At 35.1% G+C, this 26,171-nt stretch overlaps 3 protein-coding genes across 3 annotated transcripts; 2 read left to right on the top strand and 1 right to left on the bottom strand.

Moving 5' to 3' along the window:
* Nucleotides 1–2,410: 2,410 nt before the first annotated feature.
* LOC125213603 (calcium-transporting ATPase 4, endoplasmic reticulum-type-like) lies at nucleotides 2,411–8,196 on the bottom strand. Its single transcript, XM_048114243.1, has 9 exons — nucleotides 8,028–8,196; nucleotides 6,479–7,930; nucleotides 6,101–6,173; nucleotides 5,899–6,020; nucleotides 5,506–5,787; nucleotides 5,013–5,396; nucleotides 4,674–4,783; nucleotides 3,342–3,570; nucleotides 2,411–3,258 (listed from the first exon to the last, which is right to left on the bottom strand). The coding sequence occupies exons 2-9, from the start codon at nucleotides 7,898–7,900 to the stop codon at nucleotides 2,677–2,679; spliced, it is 3,204 nt and encodes a 1,067-aa protein (XP_047970200.1). The 5' UTR covers nucleotides 7,901–7,930; nucleotides 8,028–8,196; the 3' UTR covers nucleotides 2,411–2,676.
* A 5,433-nt stretch (nucleotides 8,197–13,629) lies between these two features.
* Nucleotides 13,630–14,251, top strand: LOC125214853. The gene is made up of 2 exons (XM_048116039.1): nucleotides 13,630–13,904; nucleotides 13,989–14,251. The coding sequence occupies exons 1-2, from the start codon at nucleotides 13,687–13,689 to the stop codon at nucleotides 14,131–14,133; spliced, it is 363 nt and encodes a 120-aa protein (XP_047971996.1). The 5' UTR covers nucleotides 13,630–13,686; the 3' UTR covers nucleotides 14,134–14,251.
* Nucleotides 14,252–14,390: 139 nt separating this feature from the next.
* LOC125214851 lies at nucleotides 14,391–16,228 on the top strand. Its single transcript, XM_048116038.1, has 2 exons — nucleotides 14,391–15,107; nucleotides 15,562–16,228. The coding sequence occupies exons 1-2, from the start codon at nucleotides 15,105–15,107 to the stop codon at nucleotides 15,928–15,930; spliced, it is 372 nt and encodes a 123-aa protein (XP_047971995.1). The 5' UTR covers nucleotides 14,391–15,104; the 3' UTR covers nucleotides 15,931–16,228.
* Nucleotides 16,229–26,171: the final 9,943 nt, after the last annotated feature.

The raw sequence follows: 26,171 nt of genomic DNA, 5'->3' as shown, positions 1-26,171 counted from the left end.
GCAGCTTCGTTGGAAGGAATGTGATCGAAGCGCAAGGGAAAGAGAAAGGGTTCGAAGCGGAAGCGGAAGCAGAAGGGAAAGAGAAAGGGTTTGGGGCGGCGGAAGTTGAGGCTTGTAGGAAAGGGACCAAAATTCATTGTTAACAAATTTTAGTTTTTCTTTCCATACAATATATGTTAATTCAATAATTCTACGTAATGGACTAGTTTTACATATAAAATGTTTATGCATTTTCATGAGTGTGGTCTTTGTAATTGTAAGTTCTTCATATAATATTATAATTTTTCTATGCATTTAAATATGCAATATAAATGATCATGTTGTTTCATCCTTAATTGGACAACCTAAAAATACGATTCAATTTTAATAGAACAAATGAGTATATATATAAATTTATGGAATTTTTATTTCGTAAAAATAGAAATTTTGGGACCGAATTAATAAAGAGCAAAATTCACATCATTAGGTTTTTAAGATTAAACTATATTAGTTGTGGTGGATTAACCACAAAAATACTATGGTGAGCCTAAAATCATGTGATGATGACACAAATACTACTCCCTACCAACTTGTTGATAGAGATATTTTGATGCAGTTCAAACGTAGAAATCGGGCTAAAATCTTTGGTGTCAATATGACTTGAAATTCGCACGATGCATGTGAAATGCGATTTGGAATCGAACTCATTGGGACACCTCGGGCTAAAACCTTTGGTGTCAGAATGACTTGAAATTCGCACGGTGCATGCGAAATGCGATTTGGAATCGAACTCATCGCGACACCTCGGGCTAAAACCTTCGGTGTCAGAATGACTTGAAATTCACACGGTGCATGCGAAATGCGATTTGGAATCGAACTCATCGCGACACGGTGGATTTTGGCCATCTGACATTGTTTAAGGGGTGAAAACGACATTTTACTGTTTTTTCGGACTTGGTTTTAATTTTCTATTTTGCGTTTTATTTCCTTTTGAATTTCTAGTGTTTCTAGACGTTTATAAATAGCGTTGTTTTTGTTTTTTGGAGGCGGTTGAATTTTTATAATAATACTCAATTAGATAAAGGAGGTCAACAATCACCCGATGCTTTGATTAGTTCAATTTAACTAATTAGAAATTCGTGATTCTAAGTTCAAAAGGAAACCCGTGTAAAGAAAAAATTGTAAATAGTTTCTAAGATTAAATAAATAGAAAATATCATGTGGCATTTCTATTGTCGGCTTGGGGAATTATAAACGTTTGAAACGACACGAGTTTTAATGCATAATCCTCGAAGTGTCAGCTTGGCGAAGCCTAATTCAAATGAAGAATGTGTACATCCCCCACATGCCCTAAAATCCGACATAGTCTTTGTCCCAGATTCCTACGTCCATCGAAAACGTCGACCCCGATGACCATCATCCCTACTCCCTGATTGAGACGGAAAAATTGTTCGAAGTATAGGCCATTTCGGAGGATCCGGTTGTGGGAACCCAACAAACCCTAAGGAGGATGGCCTCATTGTGCCTCACGAGCTAAGAGTTGGGCATCCGGAAAATAAGTAGTCTTATTGTGGCTCGTTCTATTGGAGACTTAGATGAGTAAAAACTCTTTTTGTATGATTCCTATTTCAGTTATTTAATTGCAATAGGTAAATGTAAGTAATCTTGCTCGAGTGTAGCTAGAATTGTGGAGTCAATATAAGTAGTTGTCTTAATGTTGGGTTGTCTTTTTTCTTCTAGGAGAAGGTCCATAGGTGTCTCCTATCTCATACACTTTCTATATCTCTTTTCTTCCATCTATGTGCATTTGATCTAGATTTCTATGGTTTAGATCATATCCTTTTCTTGTTAATTTGAGTTTTATGAGAGCAAATTCGAAAGCACAATTATGGATCTAGCTATGAAGATTCATATCTGAGTTGGTGGCTTAGAAAAAGTTTACAAAGGTGTTCTAGGTGATGGGATAAATCTTGCAGAGAAGAGAGGCTAATCTGAGATCCCAACATAAATCGAGATACTCCATCTGGTCTCTTTACTAGGTTACTACGATGAGAAGAACGAGATGGTTCTTGTCTATGAACGAGTACATGGAAAGTGGTGCCCTGAAGAGTCATAAGACTCGAATTTCCCGAGTTTATCATGGAGCAGCTTGAGGTTTACAATATCATTATACTAGCTACCTAAAGTATGTGAATCGACAAACATATTTCTGGATGTGAATCTCATGGCTAAGGTAGCAAATTTCAGGCTATCCAGATCTATCTCAATTATGTTTGGCCAGTTTGAGAGATCGAGCGAGGATGATTCGCGTAGCATCTGCATTTTGCTTTTAACTTGAGTTCGTCTCTTGTTAAGTTGTGTGGTTGCTCATGTATAGGTGCATATATACACATACAAAGAAATAAGCCTAACTCATTTAAGATGCCAAAAATTTCAACATGAAATGGAAAAATATTAAATTAAAAGTGATTCGCCCAAATGTCTGTAACAAGTTTGCCCAAAATTACAAGGCAAGCCACTGGGTTAAGATCCAGTTAAAACCCTATATCTCAAAGAATTGCAATGTCTAACCAATCTCTAATCAATCTCCAGCTAAATAGGTAGGGTATTATTTCTATATCAAAGGCAGAAGAAACGGTGGTGTTTATCACCGTTTCTGCTCTGAGTTTCAGCCTTGAAACCGTCGTCCGCATATCCTCATTCCGCCTTATGCTTGGAAGATCTTCTTGCGTCTGATCTCCTGACCCCACTTGTACATCTGCCCACAAACTTCAGAACCTCGTCTATTAATATAACCGGTAGAGCCACGGCCAACACCAACAGCCACTCATTCATGCTTAGAGGCACAATGCCGAATATTTGAGCAAGGAAAGGCACATAGAGGATTAGGAAGTGCAACCCAAACGATATTGACATAGCTATGAGAAGCCAAGGGTTGACCCATGGAGGCATTGTGATGAGACTTCCATCCTCAGATAGAGCATTCAGCGAGTTGAACATCTCAATAGCAACCAGCACTGACAGGGAGAGAGTCATAGCCTTTATTTTCCCAGTCTGGAAGTAGTCGCATGGATTCTCAAATTTGAACACTTGATCCCCAGCTGTGAAAGGTGAGGCCGTAAAGTTCTGCCAGGTTTGGCACTGTCCCCAGTTAGCAAGCTGAGAGTATGTTACGAGACTGTGCCCGTCTCCACTGAGATCAATGCCAAGGAAAGATGATTGGGTGTACCAGATTATGAATACTCCCACCGTTGCTAAACCAACATAAGATCCAATGACCTGTTTCAACATGAGAGAGTAGCTATATAAATGTGCATCTTGCATGAGAGAAAGACAAAGTTCAAGGCAATGAAGGTACATACCAAGTAGCGAAACAAAATCCATGGACTGATCAATGAATCATCACTTCTTCTAGGTGGTTTCTTCATTATATCCTTGTCGGGTGGATTAAATCCCAAAGCAGTAGCTGGTGGTCCATCGGTTACCAAGTTAACCCACAAAAGCTGCACTGGTATCAGGCCCTCCGGAATGCCTATGGCAGCAGTTAGAAATATCGAAGCCACCTCACCAATATTTGAGGAGATCATATATCTGTGGTGAATGAAACAAAAAATAAGTGATGCTCTGTAGTAAGGATGACAAAGAGCATTTCATCATTACAAAGTGAAAAACAGAACAGCTCATTGCAGTTACTACACTTGATTATCAGAAAGATGAATCGAAAAACTTATTTGAACACAGCTGTCTTTCGAAACTAACTCAAGAGAATAATACATCAAATCATATAGCTTGGAATAAGCTTAAACATCAACCAGATGCAACCAGTGTGCTTTTTTTTTCATCAGTGCCGTTGTAATTAAAGTAACTATACAAACAAAACAAAGATAGATAAAAGCTAATGTTGTAGCTCATGTAAACCATACATTCTTAGAAATGAAATATTATGTTGCACTTGCACAACATATCTGAGATTTCAGATCATCCACATATGGGAAAGTACAAATCAAGTTCCCGAATAAGCAGCACTTAGACCAGTAATGAAATCTCACTTCAATGGAAGTACCTTAAAATGTTCCCAGTTGGACAATACATACTCCCTCCATCCCTTAAAAATGGACCACATGTGCCATTTTGGGATGTCCATTAAAAATAGACCAATTCTATTCAAGGAAACTTTTTTCTCTCTAATGCGGTGGGTCCCATTCTCCACTAACAATACTCCAATCACTTTTTCTTTCCATCTCTCTCTTACTTTACCAATTGTGAATTAAAACCCGTGCAGTTTCATCTGTATTTTAGGGGCAGAGGGAGTACTATTAATTACTGTAATACAATAATTAACAGCCCATACTCTCTGGGCATATTCAACAATCAATCATACCAAATTCCATTCCCCTGAGCTATAAAAAATGGTTAGCAAAGGAAACATATAAGGAGATCATTTACCACTAAAAAGAATTACAAATTGCAGTTTAATCCAATATAAATTAAAAACCAGACTTCCATATTTGAACCTTCGGCCTCATCTTTATAAAAAGCCTCTAATTATCCACAATCTGACTAACAAGAAACTGAAACATTCAGAACAAATAGTTGATATTAAAAATGGATCCTATCAAGAGAGGAAACCTAAGAGGGTCAATAATTTCTAAAGTAATTGAAGCAAATAAATTAAACAATTGAATAATTGTTACCTAATGAAGGCCTTCATGTTATTGTAAATGGATCTGCCTTCACCAACAGCAGCAACTATTGTGCTGAAATTATCGTCAGCTAAAACCATGTCAGATGCTTCCTTTGCAACCTGCAGGGAAGGAGCAGAATATGTGATTAGAAAGGATTGAATAACTTGTTTCTTGCACAGAAAAAGAATGAACTTATCTGGATCTATAAAATGGTGTAACAGGTTCAAGAGATATTTGAATATAGTAGTATTAACAGCTCATTCAAGTTGCCGAATTTTGTAAGAGTCTGTTGACTCTGATCATATCAAATAGCATGCATTATTTAGGACTTTTATAGAAAGTGATCACCTCTGTCCCAGCAATTCCCATTGCAATTCCAATATCTGCCAATTTCAGTGCAGGTGCATCATTAACTCCATCCCCAGTCATTGCTACAACTTCACCAGAATCCTTGAGCAACCTCACTATATCTTGTTTATGCCTTGGTTCAGCCCTTGAGAAAAGAAGCCCCCCACTTTGACTTAAATGTGATTGTTTGTCACGGCTTGAAAGTTCAATGAACTCTTTTCCTGTTAAGCTCCTTGAAGTGATATTTTCATGGCAACCAAAAACACCTATATCACGACAAATTGCCTCTGCTGTTTCTTTGTTATCTCCTGTAATTACCATTACCCTGATTCCAGCTGTTCTACAATCGTCAATTGCTTCAGGGACTTCTTTTCGTGGAGGATCCTTAAAAATCATAAAGAATGTCACAATGTTAAATCACAAAGATTATAATGACATGTCAAGGTAGAGCTAAAGAGAGAAAAGCTGAATCATGATAAGAAAAAAAACTCACTCTTAAACCAGCCAAACCAACAAAGACTAATCTGCTCTCAGTTGAGGAATAATTGGCAGGGTTCAGTAAGAGCTGATGAGCTGGATGGTCTTCATCACCATTATATGTAGCAAATTCTGGAAGATCGTCCTTGTATGCAAAACCCAGAACTCGTAATGCACTGCTTGACATTTGATGTAGACTTTTCAATATAACTTCCTTAAACTCTTTATCCATTTGTACAACAGATCCATCAAGCAATTGCACAAATGAGCTTCTATCCAATAGTGTCTCCACTGCACCCTGCAAATATGAAGCCATACAAGAATCAACAACACATCTTAATTAAGTCTCTATCAAGCAGGATCAGATAACTTGAAAAATAGAGCATTAGTTATGGGGAGAAAAGCCTACCTTTACAAGCAGTGTCTTTTTTCCACTGCGAGAGTTCACAATAACACCCATGGATTTTCTATCTCGATCAAACTCAAGGGTAGCAATTCTCTGCTCGAGTTTATTCCATGTGTAGGAGCACCCTAGTTATTCAATTTCAAATTTCAGATGAGTCATATCTAAACAAATTGCAGATTCTTTCTAGCACAAAAAATATACTCACTTAAAACGCCATCATATTCAGAAGACGATCCAGAAGCTATTTCATTAGGGAGGCCCATTTTCTCAACCAGAACCTGATAATATAATCAACTCAAGCAATATTATTCATTAAGGTATGAACCTGAAGTTACTTTCCAGTTAGTAAGAAGAAAAAGCCAATAATGCTACCAAGGAAATTCAGAAACATTCACAAAAAAAGTTTACAATAAGGAAATTTAACTTTCAACTGCCCAAACTGGGGGAAATACTTTGAGCAGCATGTACTAACTGTTCCAGAGAATAGATTTGGAAGCATTATTGTATGCTAATTACTAAGCTGGAAGAAAGTATTGCCAATTTAGTGCAGACATCACGAAAAACTATTCAGATAAATAAATACCTTAAGAGCAGCTTCAGTTGGCATTCCATTGGCCACATAATGTCCAGATTTTTCTTGGCCAGCTTTTTCCACATCGGCATCATTGCAGATAGCAGCAATTTTTGCTATCATTTGAAGATTGGAATCTAATTGTCCCCCTAGCCAGTTCTGTATTTTCCCATCAAATGGATCATAACTAGTTCCTTGCACATCAAAGGATCGAACATCATGGGGCTTGGAACTCATAGCATAAAGCTTAGACACTGCCATCTGATTGGTAGTCAGAGTCCCAGTCTTATCAGAGCAAATCACTGTGGTGCAGCCAAGGGTTTCAACACTAGGCAACTTGCGAACCAGGGCATTCTTAGCAGCCATCTTACGTGTACCAAGCGCCAAGCAAGTTGTAATTACTGCAGGCAAACCTTCGGGAATAGCAGCAACTGCCAATGCCACAGCAATCTCAAAGTAATAAGTGCACTTCTCAAAGGAGAATTTAAAGTTCCTTGGCCACCCATCAACAATCTCCCAGGAAAGGAAGTACTTCACATTAATCAGCCAAACCAAAGTGCAGATCACTCCAATGATGGCAGTTAAAGCTTCTCCGAATTCATTCAACTTCTTCTTCAAGGGTGTATCGTCTTCACTCTGAGACGCCTCGTGAATCTGAGAGTGTACCTTCCCTATCTCTGTATTCATCCCAATCTGAGTCACCAAACAAATACAGTTCCCATTCACCACAGTAGTCCCAGCAAACACCATACATTTCTTTCCCTGAATGTCGACGTCCTCTGATACAGCCTTGGTAGTCTTACTCACTGCCTCACTCTCACCAGTCAATGAACCCTGTTCAACCCGGAGGGTCGAGCTGATCAAGCTCAACACCCTCATATCTGCAGGAACTTTATCCCCGACTCTCAACTCAACAATGTCTCCAGGAACAAGCTCCTTGGCCGGCAAACTAGCAACCTTTTTACCTTCCCGAATAACAGTTGCATGCTCCGACTGTATTTCCTTCAACGCATCGAGTGCTTTCTCAGCATTGTTCTCCTGCCAAACCCCAACGATGGCATTGACTATCAATATTAAAAATATTACCAGAGGTTCCACAAAGGCTGTGATCTCCATCTCCCCGCCTTCGTCGCCATCATACCACGCCAACACAAAAGAAACCACCGCTGCAACCAATAAAATTCTAACTAACGTGTCATTGAACTGATCCAGAATCAACCTCATAATCGAAGGCCCGTCGTGTTTGTCCAGCTCATTAAGACCGTAGATCTGCCTCCTTTTTTCGACATCGTCACCCGATAATCCATGCTCCTTCCTCACTTGAAACTTCTCCTCACACTCTCTTACATCTTTCGACCACGCCGCCGCGCAATAATCCTCTTTATCATCACCCAGATTCTCCCTCTTCCCGTAATTTTGCCCTCCCTTCCCCATGAGGCCACAAAATGAAATCTACAATACAACCTAAAAAAGAAAAACAAAGGCATGAACAACACGATTAATTAACAAATAACAGTGAATCGAGATCCTTTACAAAATTAAACAATTAACAGAGACTCACCAGCTCGGCGGCTGCCGGCTTGGTTCGAAATCGCAGCTAGAGAGTAGTGAATACAATGGTGGAGAATTGGAGAATGGAAGAGTGATAGGTTTAGTAGCGCAGGGTTTGAATTTTGAAAGGCAGAGATGTGCTGCCTTTGATAGCTTCTTCGCACCTTCCCCCTCATCAACTTACAAAAGTCGCCTACCTAATTTTTTAGTTTCGCTAAATTAGTGTTTTTGGGTTCCACTCTCAAAACTAATTTGAAAAACTTATTTTCCATTATTCTTAAGTTTTGACAAAAAATATAATCCTATAAACAATAAATAAATCTGTTAGTAATGAAAATTAAAAAAATTTGAGTTGAATTCCCACGATTGGATACTACTACGCTATTTAAAAAGTTGAGGATATGATAGACATTTCCTCTAAAATTCGATACATGCACTTTGCTGCATACATCTAAATCGTCCCAATATAAAAGTGATTTAGTGTTTCGATTTCTTAAAATAATAAATTAATGATATTTAAAAATCTTTTTTCTTCTACAACCAAGCTTTTTTTCATTAATATTGAATTGGCATTACAATGATAATTTGCATGAAATAAAATACAAATATCGAGTTCGCATACACATCAGCAATTCACAGTCAAAACTTAAGTTTAAAAAAATTATTTTAAGAGCATCTCCGGTGGCGGACTTCCCACTAGGACTTCACACAAAAACTTCATGTCACGTCATCACTAGAATTTCCCATTCTACTGCCACATCACCAGGACTTCCCCTGCACTAGGACTTCTACTAGGACTTCCCGCAATAAAATTAAATTCACAATTATTCATTTTACGGAATTAAAATGTCAACACGAAATACGGGAAAATTCGAATACTTCATTAAAAAAAATTACATAATACTTAAAAAAAAACATAATTAAGTTAAAAATTACATAATCATAAAAAGTCGAGAAATACAACCCCCGGCTCTCACTCATCCTCGTCCTCGTCCCCGTCGCCCGTGCCGCTGCCGCCTCCGACGTCCCCGCCCCCAATCTCGACGTCATAATCATCAATGGGTGACATTCCTAAATCGCGCCGACATGCGTCGATCACAACCTTGCACATCCTTTTGTACGCAGGATCGTTCGTGCTATACCACCTATGCATGTTCTAACTCGGGGTCTTCGTTAGCTGCGCGCGGGCAAGACGGTCGTACTCATCTGGGGCTTCAGGGGCCTCCGATTCGACCTCGAAGGACCCGCTGCGGCTGCCGCTTCCCCTCGCCATCCGCTGCGCAGCCTTTTGCCCCATCGGGCGACGACGACGGCGAGAGTCTGATCGTGGTAGCGGGGACACTTCCTCGGCTTCGGGGAGCTCATGCGAACCAGCACTGCTGTTGTACTCACCGGAAGAGTTGATCTTCATCCGCTTCCGGCCCGAGTCGACACCCGCATAAAACTTTTGTGAACCCCTGACCACGAGAAAGGCCTCCCATTGGTCAAAATCTTTGAACTTCAATTCTTTGTCGGGGTACTGGGAACAAGGCCCGGTTCTTCACATCCTCCTCAGACATGCCGCTGGTTGCCATGCGCATGTTGTTTTGGTAGAGGGCGGCAAAACGACTGAGCTTAGGCCTCAACCGATCCCACTGTTTCCGGCATTGCTCGGGACTGCGAGGCTTCGCCCCAGCCGGTTTGTGTGTGAGGTAGGCCTCACTAATGCGATGCCACAATCGGTCAATATACTGGTTCGCCCCGATATAGAGATCCTCGACTACACCGACCCAGGGACTTCTGCAAGCGCGGCGTTTTTCCACACGGTCCAGATCGACCTCTTCCCCTGCTCCTCCTCCTCTGCCCCCATTTGCGAGGAAGAGCTCGGGGCTTTCCCCTTGCCCTTGCCCATACCCCTGCCCCTGGCCTTGCCCTTGCCTTTGCCCCTGCCCCTTGCAGCAGGAGCTCCGCCTCATCGGGAGTCTCAAAAAGAAAGTCTCGATGTCGGCGTACTGAGTCTTCGGAACAGTACTAGGGGAATCATCGGACAACAAATCTATATATGGGCGATAGACATATTCCTTAGGTGTCTGCGTAGGGGTGGGTCGATACGATATATCGTATCGAAAACGTTGTATCGTGTTTCGTATCGAAAATATCGATATGAAAGAATTTCATATCGTTATCGTATCGATTGTTTCGATATATCGAATTTCGATATATCGAACTTTCGATATGGATAATATCAATATCGTTATCGTATCGATATTTCGATATATCGTAAGATCGATACGATATATCGAATTATCATTATCGTATCAAATACCTGTATATCGAAAAATATAATTTCAAAACTGAAAAATAACACAAAAATTAATAAAACTTCAACACAATAAAATAAATAGTGTTCTTATTAGGGTTTCATATATATTTTTTCTAAATATATGAATGAATTAAATGGATTTATATATTTATACTTTTAAACTTTAATACGTATTAAATTTCAATATGTTTCTATATATACGATATATATCGTATATTCGATATAAAATGATATATCGAAAATATCGATACGTATCGTATATTCGATATAAAACGATATATCGCGATATAAGGAAATTCATATTGTTATCGTATCGAAAACTTACGATACGATAGCGTATCGTATCGAAAATTACGATATACCGAAAATTCGATAATTTTTCGATATTTTTCAATACGATACGAGCAATATATCATTTTTTCGATATTTTTCCTCAGCCCTAGGTGTGTGAGGGCTCCTGTGCTGCATTGTCCCACCCATCCCCGCCATATTTGGCGTCATACTCCCCATCCCCGCCGCCCCGGGCATCATCCCACTCACCCCCGCCATATTTGGCGTCATACCGCCATCCCCACTGCCCCGGGCATCATCCCACCCATCTGACTCATCCAATTGTACATATTGTAGAACATTTGGGGAGTAATCCCCGCCATCCCTGCCATTTGAGGATTCATTCCCGCCATTTGGGGATTCATCCCCGCATTAAAGTTTTCCTCCATTCCGGCGGGAAACATGGGTGTGTTTGATCCGCTCGTGGTGGGGAGTTCCTATTGTACTCCATTTATAGTAGAAATGAAACTTGTAGATTAGAGAGAGAAATTTGTCAACACAAGTGGTGTGAATAAAATGAAGTTCAACGAGTCGTATTTATAGAGTTTTAAAAAAAAATTAAAAAGTTAAAGTTTTAAGTCGGACGTCCGACCCTCGCCACAATGGCGGACGTCCGCCTGCCCGTCGCGCGGATATCCGAGGATATCCGACGTCCTCACGAGACGTCCGTGTCTGGCCTTTTCCTTCACAATGGCGGACGTCCGGTCAGACTTCCGCGACATTCTACCGGGACGTCCGCCGGTGGAGATGCTCTAAATAAAGTTTTTAGTTGCAATCAATATAGTTACTTAGTGCAAATTTAAAAAAAATCGCATGTTTGATACCTAAGGTTATTTTTGTCGCTCTTTTAAATGAAATTTTCAGCTGCAATCTTAGTTACTTAGTGCAAATTTTGTCAGTAACTTTTTTTTAATCTTAAATTAATGATGTTTTTATTCTATAAGTCACTCTTAAACTATAAACTAAGAACCATTTCCAGCTTTTCGATCATGATAATTTACTATTCACAGTCCTTAAATCGAATCCTAGAAATGACAATTGTTTGTAAATTCATGATTCATAGTTTATACTAGGAGTATATGAAAAGTGATCTACAATTTAACGAGTTTGTACTATTTATTCATTTATTTGGGAAAAAAATGAGTGACGAGTTTGTACTGTTTGTACAAAATACATATTCATACTAGTATAAACATTGAATAACTAATACATTAATTAATTAAGGTACAGAGAAATCCAAATACATGCTGTACTCTTTAATTTTACTCAATTAGAGTCCGAACATTTTTCGTGATACATAAGCATCCACAGTCCCGGCTCGGATTTAGGCCCAAGTCTCATCCATGTCATCATTCTCCTAAATTTAAGTCTCATGTCATCCATGCCACAACTATTAAATTGCACTATTCACAACTACAACATATTTTACTCGTAAAATAGAATACGTTGAACAACTAAAACAGGAAAAATTCATTGTTCAGTCGAAAAAAGAAAATTACAAATCCTAGAAAAAAATATTACAAGTCCTAAAAAATAAAAATTACAAGTCCTAGAAAAAAAATATACAAAGTCCTAAAAATTAAACTAGAGCAGCCACAAATATTGAAATTTAGAGGATAGAAATGAATAAATTGTTGGAAGAATGTTGAAGAAATAGAGTATAAATAAGCAAAAAAATCGAAAAAAATGGGGGTTGCAGTCCGGCCCGAAACACCTCCAACGTCGGGCCAGGACTCATTGGAAGCACACATCAGTATTTACTATTTACTAACTAATTTACAAACAAAGTTTCTTTTATTATGGCTCCACTGCTAACATGCTGACTTTAGATATTAAATTTGTAGAATTGGGTAATTTCGATCTTATTATTCACAATGATGAGTACATTCTTTCATAGACTAGGAAATCTTATACAAGGTAAACTGTATCAATTAAATCCCTACAATATCTCTGCCTTGATTTTTTCCTTGATCTCGTATAATCTTCTCCTTAATTTTGCAAGATTTCCAAGTTTCCTTTCCAAGAAAGTGAAGCACATTATTGGTTGGGGTTTAAAGTTAATTTTGTTTGTGCACACCAAATGTTCAACCGAAGTCCACACACAGTTGTTGATAGTGAAGGCTGATTATTTTGTAGTAATGATTCAACATACTGCGGTATGGTTGAACGCCACAAGATCTTGTTCGAAGTATTTTGATAAGTTCCAAACAATTGAAATACTCTACAAAGAATATTCAACTCACAAAGACAAAATCTATTTTCGTATTTGATTAATGGTGTCTCAAATGATACGAGAGTAAGATTCTATAAAAGTAGTCTTTTAATCCTACAATGCAATTTAGGTAGCCTCAAATCACGATAATTAAAAGCGAAATGGGACCACTAGTTTTAATGTGATGTTTACACGTATTAAGTTATTCTAGGCTTTTTAACTTAAATCGGAATGGTTTGACCTAAAAATTAAATTGGAAATTCCAAAAAACCAAAATTATAAATTCAATTTAGTTTGATTATCGACTTTTTTGCTCATCTATATAGTTTTTTTAAAAGGAAGCAATAATAATTCTCCATCTCTCTCGTAACAACTCAATCCTAAATTTATTAAATGAAAAAGAAGCATCTTAACAATTAAGTTGTATTTTATCATATTTTGCTCATTCTTAACTAACTAAATATCTATTTCTTAAAAAAAAATGTCTCAAATATGAAGAAACGGAGAGAGTATATCCGAATTCCGATAAATGCTCGTACTTTTTTCTGGGCCAACAAATTCTGTTTTGATGTGCAAAATGAAAGCTTAACCTTTTACATCTTTGGGCCAAATGATACACAATTCCAATTTGGGCCTAAGCCGGATCAAGGAGATTGGGTCACCCTTTTTAATTTGTACAAAGGGTGAGCCACAAGATTCTAGATAAGATATGTATGCAGATTCTAAGTTCTAAATCAGACACCTGTTCCATCTCTGTCAGCATTCTTGCATCCATACATAGACAAAATCTTGCAAAAAAAAAAACAGAAGTAAGATTCAAGTAATATGGCAATAGAAGTAGGCATTTTCTCTGCTGTCAGCTTGAAGCTCCCAATTACAAATTACAAGCCATTTTCTCCTCCTTTTCCACTTCACAATCTCAAGAAAAGAAGCCATGGTTTCAGAGTTTCAGCAAATTTAGGTGGTGGAGGAGAGTCTGGAGAGGGAGAGATCAAGAAAGGAGGGAAGAAGAAGTTCATCACCAAGGAACAAGAACCAGAACAGTAATTTTCATTACATGCCACTTAGTATTATGCAAGAACATATGTAAAGTAAAATTGTTGTGTAATAATGTTTTATCTATGTAGGTATTGGCAAACAGCAGGTGAGAGAGAAGGGGAGAATCCCATGAAAACACCACTCCCTTACATAATCATCTTTGGTATGTCAACTCCTTTTGTTATTTTAGCCATTGCTTTTGCCAATGGCTGGATTAAGGCCCCAATCAGATGATCATGTTCACTACTTTGTATAAATACTACACTATCAACATCTTCCTCATTTTTGTCTTCATCACTTTTGGAATGTACCCAAACTCTTGAGTATTTCAATCTCCTTTTTTACTATGTCATTGTTTATTGTTTACTATGTCTCATTCTTCCCTATCACCTATATGTTGGAATTATACTAATCAAGCGTAATTCGTGTGTGAAATGTCCATCCCTCGTTGTACTAAAAGATCTATATCACGTGATCGATTGTTCAGGTTTTGGTAGAAAATGAGTAAGTAGGCATGTAAAAAGATTCAATTTTTATCTATTCAATTGGGACCATTTTTTTGTGCATTGTGCAAGCTTCTCTCCATGAACCTTATTTGCATCCAATCCCCATTTTATAGATAAACTAAACAAATAAGAGGTCATAAGTATATAATTAAAAAATGCCATATGTGAGATTGAAGAATATTGACTGATATCAATCACCTAAAGACAAATTTGAATTCAATCACTCAAGTAATGTAGTATTACTCTTATTCTAATTCTTGCAATTCAAGCTCAGAATATATTCTTAATATTGGCTAACTACCTTTGACTAATAAATTTAAGCCTCTACTTTTGCATCATATAAGTATGTAATGTTTATTAAAGCAACCCTATTGAGTAGTCATTCCACTACTTCTTTTATTATTGATTTCATTCAGGTGAAAAGTTACTGTCTTGGTTGGCTATATGAAATAGCAAAAAAAAAAAACTTTGTTGCTGCTTGTTGTAATTTTTTATATATGTTGATGAGATTTAGAGGGGGGAAATTGGCATGTGAATTAGACTGGTGAGCTCAGAGATTGGCACATGGCATCTCTCATTCCCATGGCTTGTTGATGTTTTTAAGAGAATCAGTTGCAGAGAAGGACCACTGATTAGTGTTGGGGAAACACAACAAGGTTTGTTTTTAATTACACAAACAGTGGGAAAAGCTCTTAGAAAATGGTGAGCCTTTGAACCCTGGAAAGAGCCTTGCAGTTTACCAAATTTGTATCAGTCATACATTAGTTTTATAAACATTTCTACTCTGTGGAAACAAAAAACCTATACCCTTTTTGTCATAACCAAGAAACCAGTTCATCTACACCTGTTTCTTCATATTTATTGCACTGCAAATCTAGTCCTTTTCTTTATGCCTCTCTCTCCCTCCCTCTTCTGAAGCCTCAGCAAGAATTGGCTGAGTTTTCATTCTAGTGTTGTAAAAAAGCATCTTTTCTTTTCTTATCCACTCCCTTTTGACATCTTTCCCTCAAAAAAGATGGCTTGTTGTCTCTATTTTTTGCAATGCTCAAGAGCCTGGCTAGCACTTCTTGTCCCAATATGTGCAGTGTTATCATCATCTAGCCATGGATCTTTCTTGATCCCAATCATCTTCATCTTTCTCTTCACATTCTCCCAAAGAAAACCCCAGTTCCATCAAGAAAAGCACCAGCCTACACTGCAAGAAGAGGAGAGGAGGGAGCAAGAGGTGGTGTTGATGGGATCACAAGATTTGTACTCAGAGAGTGAGAGCATGGAACAGTTCTCATCAAGTGAAGATCACTCATCTGATATGGAGCGGAGGCTGGACTGCTCGGATGGATCGATATCAGACGAGGAGAGCCTCATTGAGATAGAAATCCCAAGTGGCCAGTTTGTGTGGAGTGACAATAATGTCAAGTGCTGCAAAGAGTTTCATAAGGATTTCTGGGGAGAGATGAATGAGTTCAATGAAGAGGATGATAACTTGATTGAGATTGACATCAAGATGGGATTCATCAAGTGTTGAAGGATCAAGCAAGGGAAGGAACTCAGATATGTATATACCTCAACTTGTGTTTTTGATCCAATTTTATTTGGATTTGTATGAGCTTTGGTCATTAGTTGAGGTTGTTGTCTAGAGTTGAGAGAGGGAGAGAGGGATGGAGAGTGGGTAACAGCATGAGTGGTTTTGCTGTTTGTTTACCAAAGTGTGTAACTTTGATCTTTTTTTTTAATTTTTTTTATTTCAACTATGATTAAGACCCTGTTACAAAAGGTATAAGATATTCAAAGTTAAGTATATTATAAATTCCCTCTTTGTTTCTTGTGAATGCGCATTCCATTTATGATTAACCATAATTGATTCCCATTTTTGCATTGTTTATCTCATGAAATTCCTTTTGCAGCTACAATTATGGCTTCAACCATGGGTGCCTTCAGCATGTGATGCCCTCTCTCTCTCTCCATATTCCAATTTGAAAAACAAAGCTCATCAGTATTTCCAAATAGATGTGATCACAAATCATAGCCCAAAAGAGATAAAATTACTACCTTTGTCCATAAAAAATAAACAGCTACTACGAAAGTAATCCTAACAAGGAGTATAACCATAAATTATAAAATAAGCTAAATAATAATATGGAGATTATAGCTCACTTTCGGGTAAATCAATGAAAGTATATGATTACTATATCCATTCCTTAAAAATAGAAACTATTTTTCCGTCTCTTAAGAAGAAACTTTCTATTTTTAAGAAGTGGGTCTTACAATCCACTAATACTACTTTCACTATTTTTCTTCTTCCTTTCTCTTACTTTACCTATTTTTTCTTTTCTCTTACTTTATTAATTGTGCACTAAAACCCACACTATTTCAAAAGTTTTTATTTTTCTAAGTACGAAGGTGAGGTAGTATGAATTACTAATAACTTGTATGATAGAAACTCCAACACCATATCAATGTTACTACCATTACTTTTCACCACATCCAACTGCCTAACATATCTAGTAAAACTTGAAATTAAAATAAGTAAATAGTAGAAGAGATAATGGAAACTTAGCTTAAGCCGAGTGAGTCCACGCCTAAAAGGAGATGCCTGGGTCTGACGCTTTGATATATCAAAACTTTGGAGTTGGCTTTGTTTTATCTTAGAGTTGGATTTAATTATTTTTGATTGATGCCTTTGACTCCAATTAATAAAAGTGGTGACCCTGTTTCTGAATTTGATATGCTACCTTATGCTTTGGGCCCATTTAGTAAAATGGTTTAGTTTTTTATTAGTAATCTAGTAATAGATTTGAATCTTCGGATATACTTAATTAAAAAAAAAATTAGTTTAAATAAATTCATGTTATTAAATCTATCGATTTATTCGACTTCAAGTAATTAAATCCAAGGTTACATATGAGATACATATAAGATCTAAGAGTAGTGATACAGGACAATCACTACTTAAATGAGAAACCAAATTTAGTTCACTATAAGAGCGATTTAGTTCAATATAAGAACGTCTTAGTTTACAACACGAATTTGAAAACACGGAGTGAATCAAAACATTATTATAGTAAACTAAATCCTTTACGGATTAAATTCTTCACTATATAGTGAATTACGGATAAACTAAATTGCTCTTATAGTGAATTAAATTCGTGCTCATTCAAGATTAGTTATATTTTGATAATCCCCTTAAGATCTAATCTAGATAGATATGTATTGTGATATCCTATATAAATTTTTGTCCTAGGAAAGTTCTAATCTTTGTTCGCCGACTGTTCTAAACCCTTTTTTTTTAGCGTGTTTTATTCTTTAAGGAGAGGCAAAAAAAAATTCATCTATACGTCCTGGGAGGGAGTATGTCTCTAATATTCTTCTATTGATCATATGTTTCTTATTGATCATATGTCTTCTTATCAATATAGCATAAAAGATAGGGCAGGGCAGCAAATGCATTGTTTTTTCCCCTTTATTTTGTAGTAGTATGAAATACTTGTTGAATTCATTATTAATTTATTGTTGATATGAACAAAATTATCAAACTCATTAATCTGTCTCCTTGTCTAATGTCTTGCTACAAACGCAATTCACAGGTCACAGTTGATTCCTTTGCCACTCACTATGTGGGCTACCACCACTTCAAGTCATTGAGCTTCTCACTGAAAACAACATGTTATATGAATATTTACTTCCACATCATCTAATTTTTTCCCATAATTTTAGAATATTTGTTTATTCTAGAATAAAGTTTAGTCATATTATTTATTTTTTATGGATTTGATAGATTTGATTTACTTCCTAGAATATTTTGTTGTGTTCCTATATATTATAAATATGCGAGGATTATTTGATTCTAATTATAAAGAAGAAATAATTTTTTTTTATCATTTTCTCTCTACTTACAAAATGCATTCATTCAATTCTACCAATGATCCATTTTGCCTCTCCTTTTTGTCCCTAAAAAATGCATTCTAAGTTAGAATATGCATGTAATGCATGTATTCAAAACTTTGATAAATAAATTTTAGTCATTATAGATTTCACATACCAATTACATAAAATAGAAGAATGAAAGCCAAAATTACGTACATATAAAATGTGTGCAATTTTAGTAATACCCTATTTAAAACAAATAATATTTCAGGGAATTGTTTATGGAGTTAGTACCCGTTTATATAAGATTTCTTTATTTGGGGCGGAGATAGTATCCGTGTATATAAGATGTCTTTATTTGGGGCACAGCATTGCATGTTGTGCAATAAATGACAGCGTTTTTCTATAAAATAAAGCAGTTTTTTTCTTCTTTCAAAATGTTTTTTATATTTTCTTTTGCTTATAAATAATTTCGTCAGACAGTGGTTTGCATGTATTTAAATCATTTTTACTATACATTTTAGTGTTTATTTCAAGAATTCCACTGAACACTACATGTTTTTCTATTATGATTTATATATTCCTCCACTCCAATTTGAATTCATTACAAAATAATATACTTAAGAAATAAGTAGAAGTTTAGATTGGTCTATCAATTAATTAGTTGCTTAAAATAAATAGTTATATTTTTCATCAAACACTTATTTTAATTAGTAAGACTTTAGAGAATAATTAAATTTGAAAAAAAATAAAAGTCCATATGTAAGTTAAAATTTAGAATTCACTTTTATGAATTATTTCCAAATTAAATATACATATACATAGGGCTGAGAGAAGATTTGATGCATAACTTATTTAGGAGTTATGTGAGCGCCAAAGTCACCATTTTCCTTAAATATAGTGATTCACATTAGGCATTATTAATTTTCATTTTCATCTCTCGATTTTTATGGGCCAATCTTTTAATTTATCTTCTTTTTCTCTACAATAACCTAAATATTGTGTAACAATTATAGTTGGCAATTTAACCGCCTCTGTTTGCATCAAGAACTTTTCTCTCTTACAAATAATTAAAGGTTATTTGGTTATCTTTCTCGATCCCTCTATTTTACGTCTGCATCTGTTCATTTCTTATGGTCAAAACTTTGCAACTGTTGACAGCTAATACTTATTTCTCTCTTCACATTGCCATAGATTTGTTCTAGATAACAAAATTTGTGATTTCAATAATTAACTTTGCAACTGTTGACAGCTAATACTTATTTCTCTCTTCACATTGCCATAGATTTGTTCTAGATAACAAAATTTGTGATTTCAATAATTAATAAGAATGTTGGTAAATGAAAATATTTATTGCTGATAACATAAACTCAATAAATATATTGATAGCGATTGCAACAATTTTTTTTCCTGAGTACACGACATTATATGTAGTCATTATTGGAGTTTCTAGTTTTTCTTTATAATCGTTTGGTTTACTACACTACACTAATTATTGTAGTTTTTAGTAGGCCTGTCAAAATGGATATTGGGTATTGGATACCCGATATCCAAATCCGAAAAAGTCGGGTAATTGGATACCCGAAATCCGATTTTTCGGGTATCGGATCGGGATCGGGTAGTGAGATTTTTGGATTATCGGGTATCGGGTAATCCGATACCCGGTCGGGTATATCCGAATTATCCGATTTTTTTAAAAAATTAATAAATTATGTATTTATTTGGATTTTTAAAAATATAAGCAATTAAATATAATTTCTTTATTGTCTTTTTATGATCAAAGTGTTGAACATTATTCAACAACACTATGTTTATTTAACAAAGTGATAAATTCATTACAGATTTTTATGATCAAAGTGCTGAAAATTAAATTGTTCATAATTTTTATTATTATAAGATGTGAATCTGTGATTTTATTTTAGTTAATGGTGGTAATGCTCGTTATATCAAAGTGGCAATGGCGCATTGCTCAGTTAATATATATAGCTACTAAGTTTAAAAATAGTGGCGTTATATAAATTCTGGTCAATTTTGAGTAAATAGATTGTTTTATTTAAATTTATTTTAATTGTATTTTTAAAAGTTTAAAGTTATTTTCTCTTAAATACTACTTCAAGTTTGTATGTTTGTATTTCTATAAGTTTGTAGATAAAATTCTTAAAAAAATTAAAATTAAAATCAAAATTGAGACTGGATATCCGATTTTTCGGGACTGGATACCCGAGTCGGGTAATTGGATACCCGAAATAAAATATGGATCAGGTATCGGGTATTAGTTTTAGGGAAATTCGGGATCGGGTATCCGCTGATACCCGATTTGACAGGCCTAGTTTTTAGTTTTGTTGTCGTTTGGTTTAATCAGGTTGTATTACATTTGCTCTAATAGTTGAAATGAGTAATTCTGATTTCATTTTCTTGTTACCAAGATGAAATTTAAAATCTTAATTCAATAATCAAAACATTTTAGCAATCAAAACCAAGCTAGGATATTATATTGCTAACGTGAATCACTATAATTAAGGGCAATGGTGACTTGGAAGGTAGGCGCTCACATAACGCCTAAATAAGTTGCGCAGCTGATCTTCTCTCTACATAGTACATAGGCTATTGTTAAAAAAAATCAAATAATCAAGTACGGAGATAATTTTTAGATATATTTTAGTTCATAACATAGAAGTGATTTTTATATCGCTTTAGTTCTTACGAGTTTATACACCTCGTATAAACTAAAACGATTTTAAAATGACCTAACTGATATCTATAAATTACCTCCTTATTTTTAATCTCATCCTTTCATTTTTAATTTAATGGATGAAATTTGATGTCTATCTATGCATTATAATTTAGTTATTTTTATTTTTATTTTAATTTGAGATTAATGGTTTGGTACTTCAATTTTAAATTTGAGATTAATGTTTTTTATATCTATATCTATACATATATAATGAAAACTCAAAACTTTAATCCTAATTTCTGAATGGTTCTTGCGTTCCTAATTTCTCTCACACTTCCAAAACTAAAATATTCACATTATCAAAAGGAGCTTTACATAGAATCAATATGATTTCAACAAAACATTTTAGAATCAATACAGATTTTAGAATCAACATAAAATCAATACGATTTCAATACAATATTCAACATCAGCAGAACAAAAGAATCAACGCAAAAAATCAACAAGAACAGAATAAAAGAATCAGCGAAATTTAAGCACAAAAGATCAACACAGATTTCAGAATTCAACAAAAAAGCAACGCGATCGATTCAACACAAATTCAACAAAAAATCTACAAAAAATCAATATATATTTTAGAATCAATACGATTTCAACAAAATATTCAACATCAGCAGAACAAAAGAATCAACGTAATTTCAACGCAAAAAATCACCAACAGCAGAATAAAAGAATCAACGAAATTTCAGCGCAAAAAATCAACCCAGATTTCAGAATTCAACAAAAAAGCAACACGATCGGTTCAACACAAATTCAACAAAAAATCTTCGCACAGATTTTAGAATCAACACGATTTCAACACAAAATTCAACATCAACAAAGAATCAACGCATAATTCAAGCAATTTTTCGACGAAAAGGAGAGAGAACGAAGAAAAGGAGAAAAATTAAAATGAGGGGAGGAATTGATACTTTAGTAACGTGATTAGTGGAGGAGAGAGATCGACCAAATCTAGATTAAATTATTCACCATATTATAATATGTCTATTATACCCTCTGTTGATAAATTCAGATAAGTTATTGACATTTTAATCTGAAATAATATCAATCGTTGATTAGAAATAATTAGTGGCTAGGATTAAAATTTTGAATTTTCATTATATATGGTTTTCATTTGATCACATCCCATGGTTAATAAATGTATAATAAACTTGAATATTTTTCAATCACTACCAATATATGTGTATGACCAACCGCTTGTAAATGAATTCATGCAACTATTGCAATTAATGAATTCTTATTGTGAGTAAATTAATTCCAATGATCAAATTACCATGCAACGGATAATCATAATTTTAATTTTGACCTAAATGGAAAATGTGAAAGATTTTTATAAAGTCTCATGTCTACTTTTTTTGCCTATAAATATGACCACATACCTCTTATAAATCTCAAGCTTGATATTTTTGTTCTTACTAGGAAGAAAGGTTGACACCATAGAACCATTCCACACCTTGCTTAATTATCTGGTTTTCTCAATTTATTCTATTATCAAAAATTGTTGCAGTCATGTTTATAAAGCTACCGCTCATGGAGCCAAAACCCATGTCATCAGTTTTAGAGTTTGTTTTTCATGATCGTGCAGTATGTTGTTTTATGTATCGTTTTATGTTTGTATGGAAATACATGAAATCATTAATTATGGACTTTTATTCCTAGGGCGTTAGATTCAAACAACTTTGCTGCGAATTTTACATGAAGGGCTCCGTGCAATATTTAAGGAGGGGAGTTTTTTCGTCTGATTTCAGGTTTATTATTTGTTGTATTTTTAATGCGATTATGTATTTTGTTTTGTTTTGTTGTGTTTGTCGACAACTAATTGCATCAGAGAATGAGGTAGAGGAACAGGCTGTTGATGAAGGCCAATGATGTGGTAAGAATTTTGTGTGGCATCATTGTTGGCATACTCCTATCCAATTTGCATATCTGAATTTAGTAGGTAATTATATTTTTATTAGTATGATTAATTGTGTATTCATTTTTCTTCCCACAATTTAATCAAATGATGTTGTTTCATATTATCCTCATTCATCTATTGTGAATTAGAGTGCTCCAAATTTGTATAGTTTGTTAATTTATTAATTATTTTGAGTTTTGTATGTTTTAGTTATATAACTCAATAGTTAGCATTTTTTACATGATGATAATGAATTAATGATGATATTGTTTCTAATTTTGTTTAGTTAATTACCATCTAAAAAGGGAATATTTTATAATATCTTACGTTAAATTAATATTTTAATTATTATAATTGAAATCTTATTTTCCAGGTGATGTAGGTGGGTTCGCTTTTTCTTCTCGGATTTAATCAAATGATGTTATTTCAGATGATCCACATTCATGTATATATTGAATTAGAGCGCTCCAAATTTTTATAGTTTGTAATTAATTGTTTTGAGTTTAATATGTTTTAGTTGTATATTCACAGTTAGCATATACATTTTTTATTTGCAATTTTTATATGATGATATTGTGTCTAAATTCATTCGACTAGTTTGCAATCTAAAATTAATGTTTTAAAATGTCAACATTTGATATAGTCTCTTCATCATCGTTTATTCATATTAGTTAATCAATTAACAATTTAAAATCATATGATGAAAATATATTTCGTCGTGCATCGCACGTGGGTTAAAACTAGTATTACTAAAAATCAACTTGTGGGTTTCTATTCCTCTGTTACTATAAACAAGTTTTGTAAAATGCTCAATTAAAAACTAAATATTGTAATTATAATCATGAGATAAATTAGTTTTAAGAAACAAGTCGATACAATTAAGTTTATAGATAAATATTTAATTATAATAACAAAACATGGAACAAAAGGAAAATTATATACTAATGAGAATAGGCAAAAGGATATACTCATTCATTGGAAAAATATAGTTGTACGGCATAGATAATTTATAAGTGAAAAAAATAAAAACAAAAGCCGTTGAAAGAAAAAAAAAATTTGACAATCGAGTTCAACAAATAAAAAAAGAATTAAAGATAGACATGATATTTAAGCAAAAGGAAAACTAGAATCAGCGACTGTTAAAGAAAAAAAAATATTAGCTGCTTTATTCTACGGTAAAACGCTGTCGTATATCGGTATATGGCACAACATGCTATGTTGTGTTTTCCTCCACTGCAGAGGATCTCTTCCCCTTTTATTTGGTGCAAATTCAAACTCTAAACTAAATTAAACAAGTTTATTTGAACTATGTTCTGAAAAATATAGACACAGATGATAGAATTCCGAGCAGATATAGGAGTTAATATGCACCCATTAGAGTACATTTCAAACCTAGTTGAAAGTCTTTTTGTTTTTATGTATATTAAAAAGAAAGAATTTTATACCTTTTGCATTATATCTTCATATGTTGTTATGCTGATTCACTAGAGTAGGCTGTAGCCTCCCACTCCTGCCATTACCACGAGTCATGATGCATATCTTTTCCTAACCTTCACCCTTGAGACAATGTGGTACTTCAATTGTTTTGGGATGTTACGCATGGGCAGAGTGAACCACACTTGTCATTGGATAATAGTGGATGTTGAGCATCAACGCGAGGACGAGTAGGCAGCCAAAACTATCAGCCGTGGTACACCATCCAAAGCCATGGGCCTCATTCGTAAGGAGAAGCGCGTGCTTGAGATATTTGGATGCGGATGGGGATCGTAGTGATATGTTTCCCTATGAAAAAAATATGTGATACTACATTGTTTGCATTCCCTTTATTTTTGTAACTTTAGAAAATTGTTGAGTTCATCATGATCGATATGAAAAAAATTATTCCCTCCGTCCTATCGTAAGTGAGACATTTCTATTTTGGTATAGGAATTTAGATAGTGGTGTGTATTGAATACAATTGTAATGGAGTATTAAATTAGGAGAAAGAATAAAGTAGGTGAGAGAGAGTAAAGAAGAATTGAGTAAGAGAAAAGATGAATAAAGTAAGAGAGAGAAGTGAATTAATTTTGTCAAAAGGGTAATGAATCACTTAGTCTAAGACCGGTAAGGAACACCTACTCCACAAATCCTAATCCATTCATACTCTACTCTCACAATCTTATAAACATGAGCAATTTTAATAAGTGATAGTAATCCTTACCGGTCTAAGACTTCCCAAAAAGAAATATGTCTCACTTATGTTGGGACGAGGGAGTATCAAACTCCCTGTTCTCGTGGATCATTCTTCCCTCATTCATATGATCATATCCTAGAGCTTGAAGACGCTCAATGTCTTCTGATAGGGACTTAACTTTTTACTATATTCCCGAATTAATTTAAGCTGATAATCTCCATATTATTATTTAGCTTTTTATAGTTTTAAGGATTTATTTTACTTTCCTAGATGTCTTTTTATATCGCCACATAGTATAAATATATATATTTTATTAGAATTAAAATAATCCCCGCATATTTGTAACAAACATTCGTATATTGATGCATGGTCTCTTCTTTCACTGAAATATCTTGTTTGTTGGATGATTCGAAATTGACACAAATAAGTACTTTTCTGAGGAGAAGCAGGCGAGTTCGTGTCGATCCACAAGTTGGTTCGTGGTAAGTTGGCTTTGAAGCTCTTATTATTTCAGAAGAAGATGGAGTCGGGATATGATATATTTAACTGTTGCAGAAATGAGACCCGACACTACGAAAGTTTGGAGAATGGGGATGTCAAGTTGGGGGGTTGGTTCACTGTGATACTTAACAAACCACAGAATCTAAGAAACCTATTTAAAAACTCAAGAACTATTAATTCTTGTTATTTAGAGCCAATAAAGCCTACAAGACTGAATAATGTGTTGAGAACTTAGACCAGCATACATTTTACTTGTTGCCGCTCTGATTGAAGAGTTGCGAAACGAGACCAACTCTCCACCACGGTGTTACTGTCATCTGCTCGTTCTTGTTAGCTATAAGGGCAGGGAGACCATTTTGAGCTGATGTCTCTTTCAGACTTGTCCTGGAAAACACATGAGAGAGGTGTCAGACACGATATATCTATTTCAAGACTGCCAATGTTATTGAAGTACTGAATGTGAGATACATACTCCGGCACATGTGGACCTTCATAAGCAAAGGTTGATACACCTTGTCGCTGCTTGTGCTTGGGATTAGCTGTGCACAGGACATACACACGCCCACGTCGCTTCACAGTCCGACAAAACTCACACAA

The sequence above is a fragment of the Salvia hispanica genome, chromosome 3 (assembly GCF_023119035.1).
Source record: "Salvia hispanica cultivar TCC Black 2014 chromosome 3, UniMelb_Shisp_WGS_1.0, whole genome shotgun sequence".
Lineage (NCBI taxonomy): Eukaryota > Viridiplantae > Streptophyta > Magnoliopsida > Lamiales > Lamiaceae > Salvia > Salvia hispanica.
The sequence above is the reverse complement of the archived record's forward strand: the minus strand, read 5'-3'. Positions and strand labels throughout refer to the sequence as shown.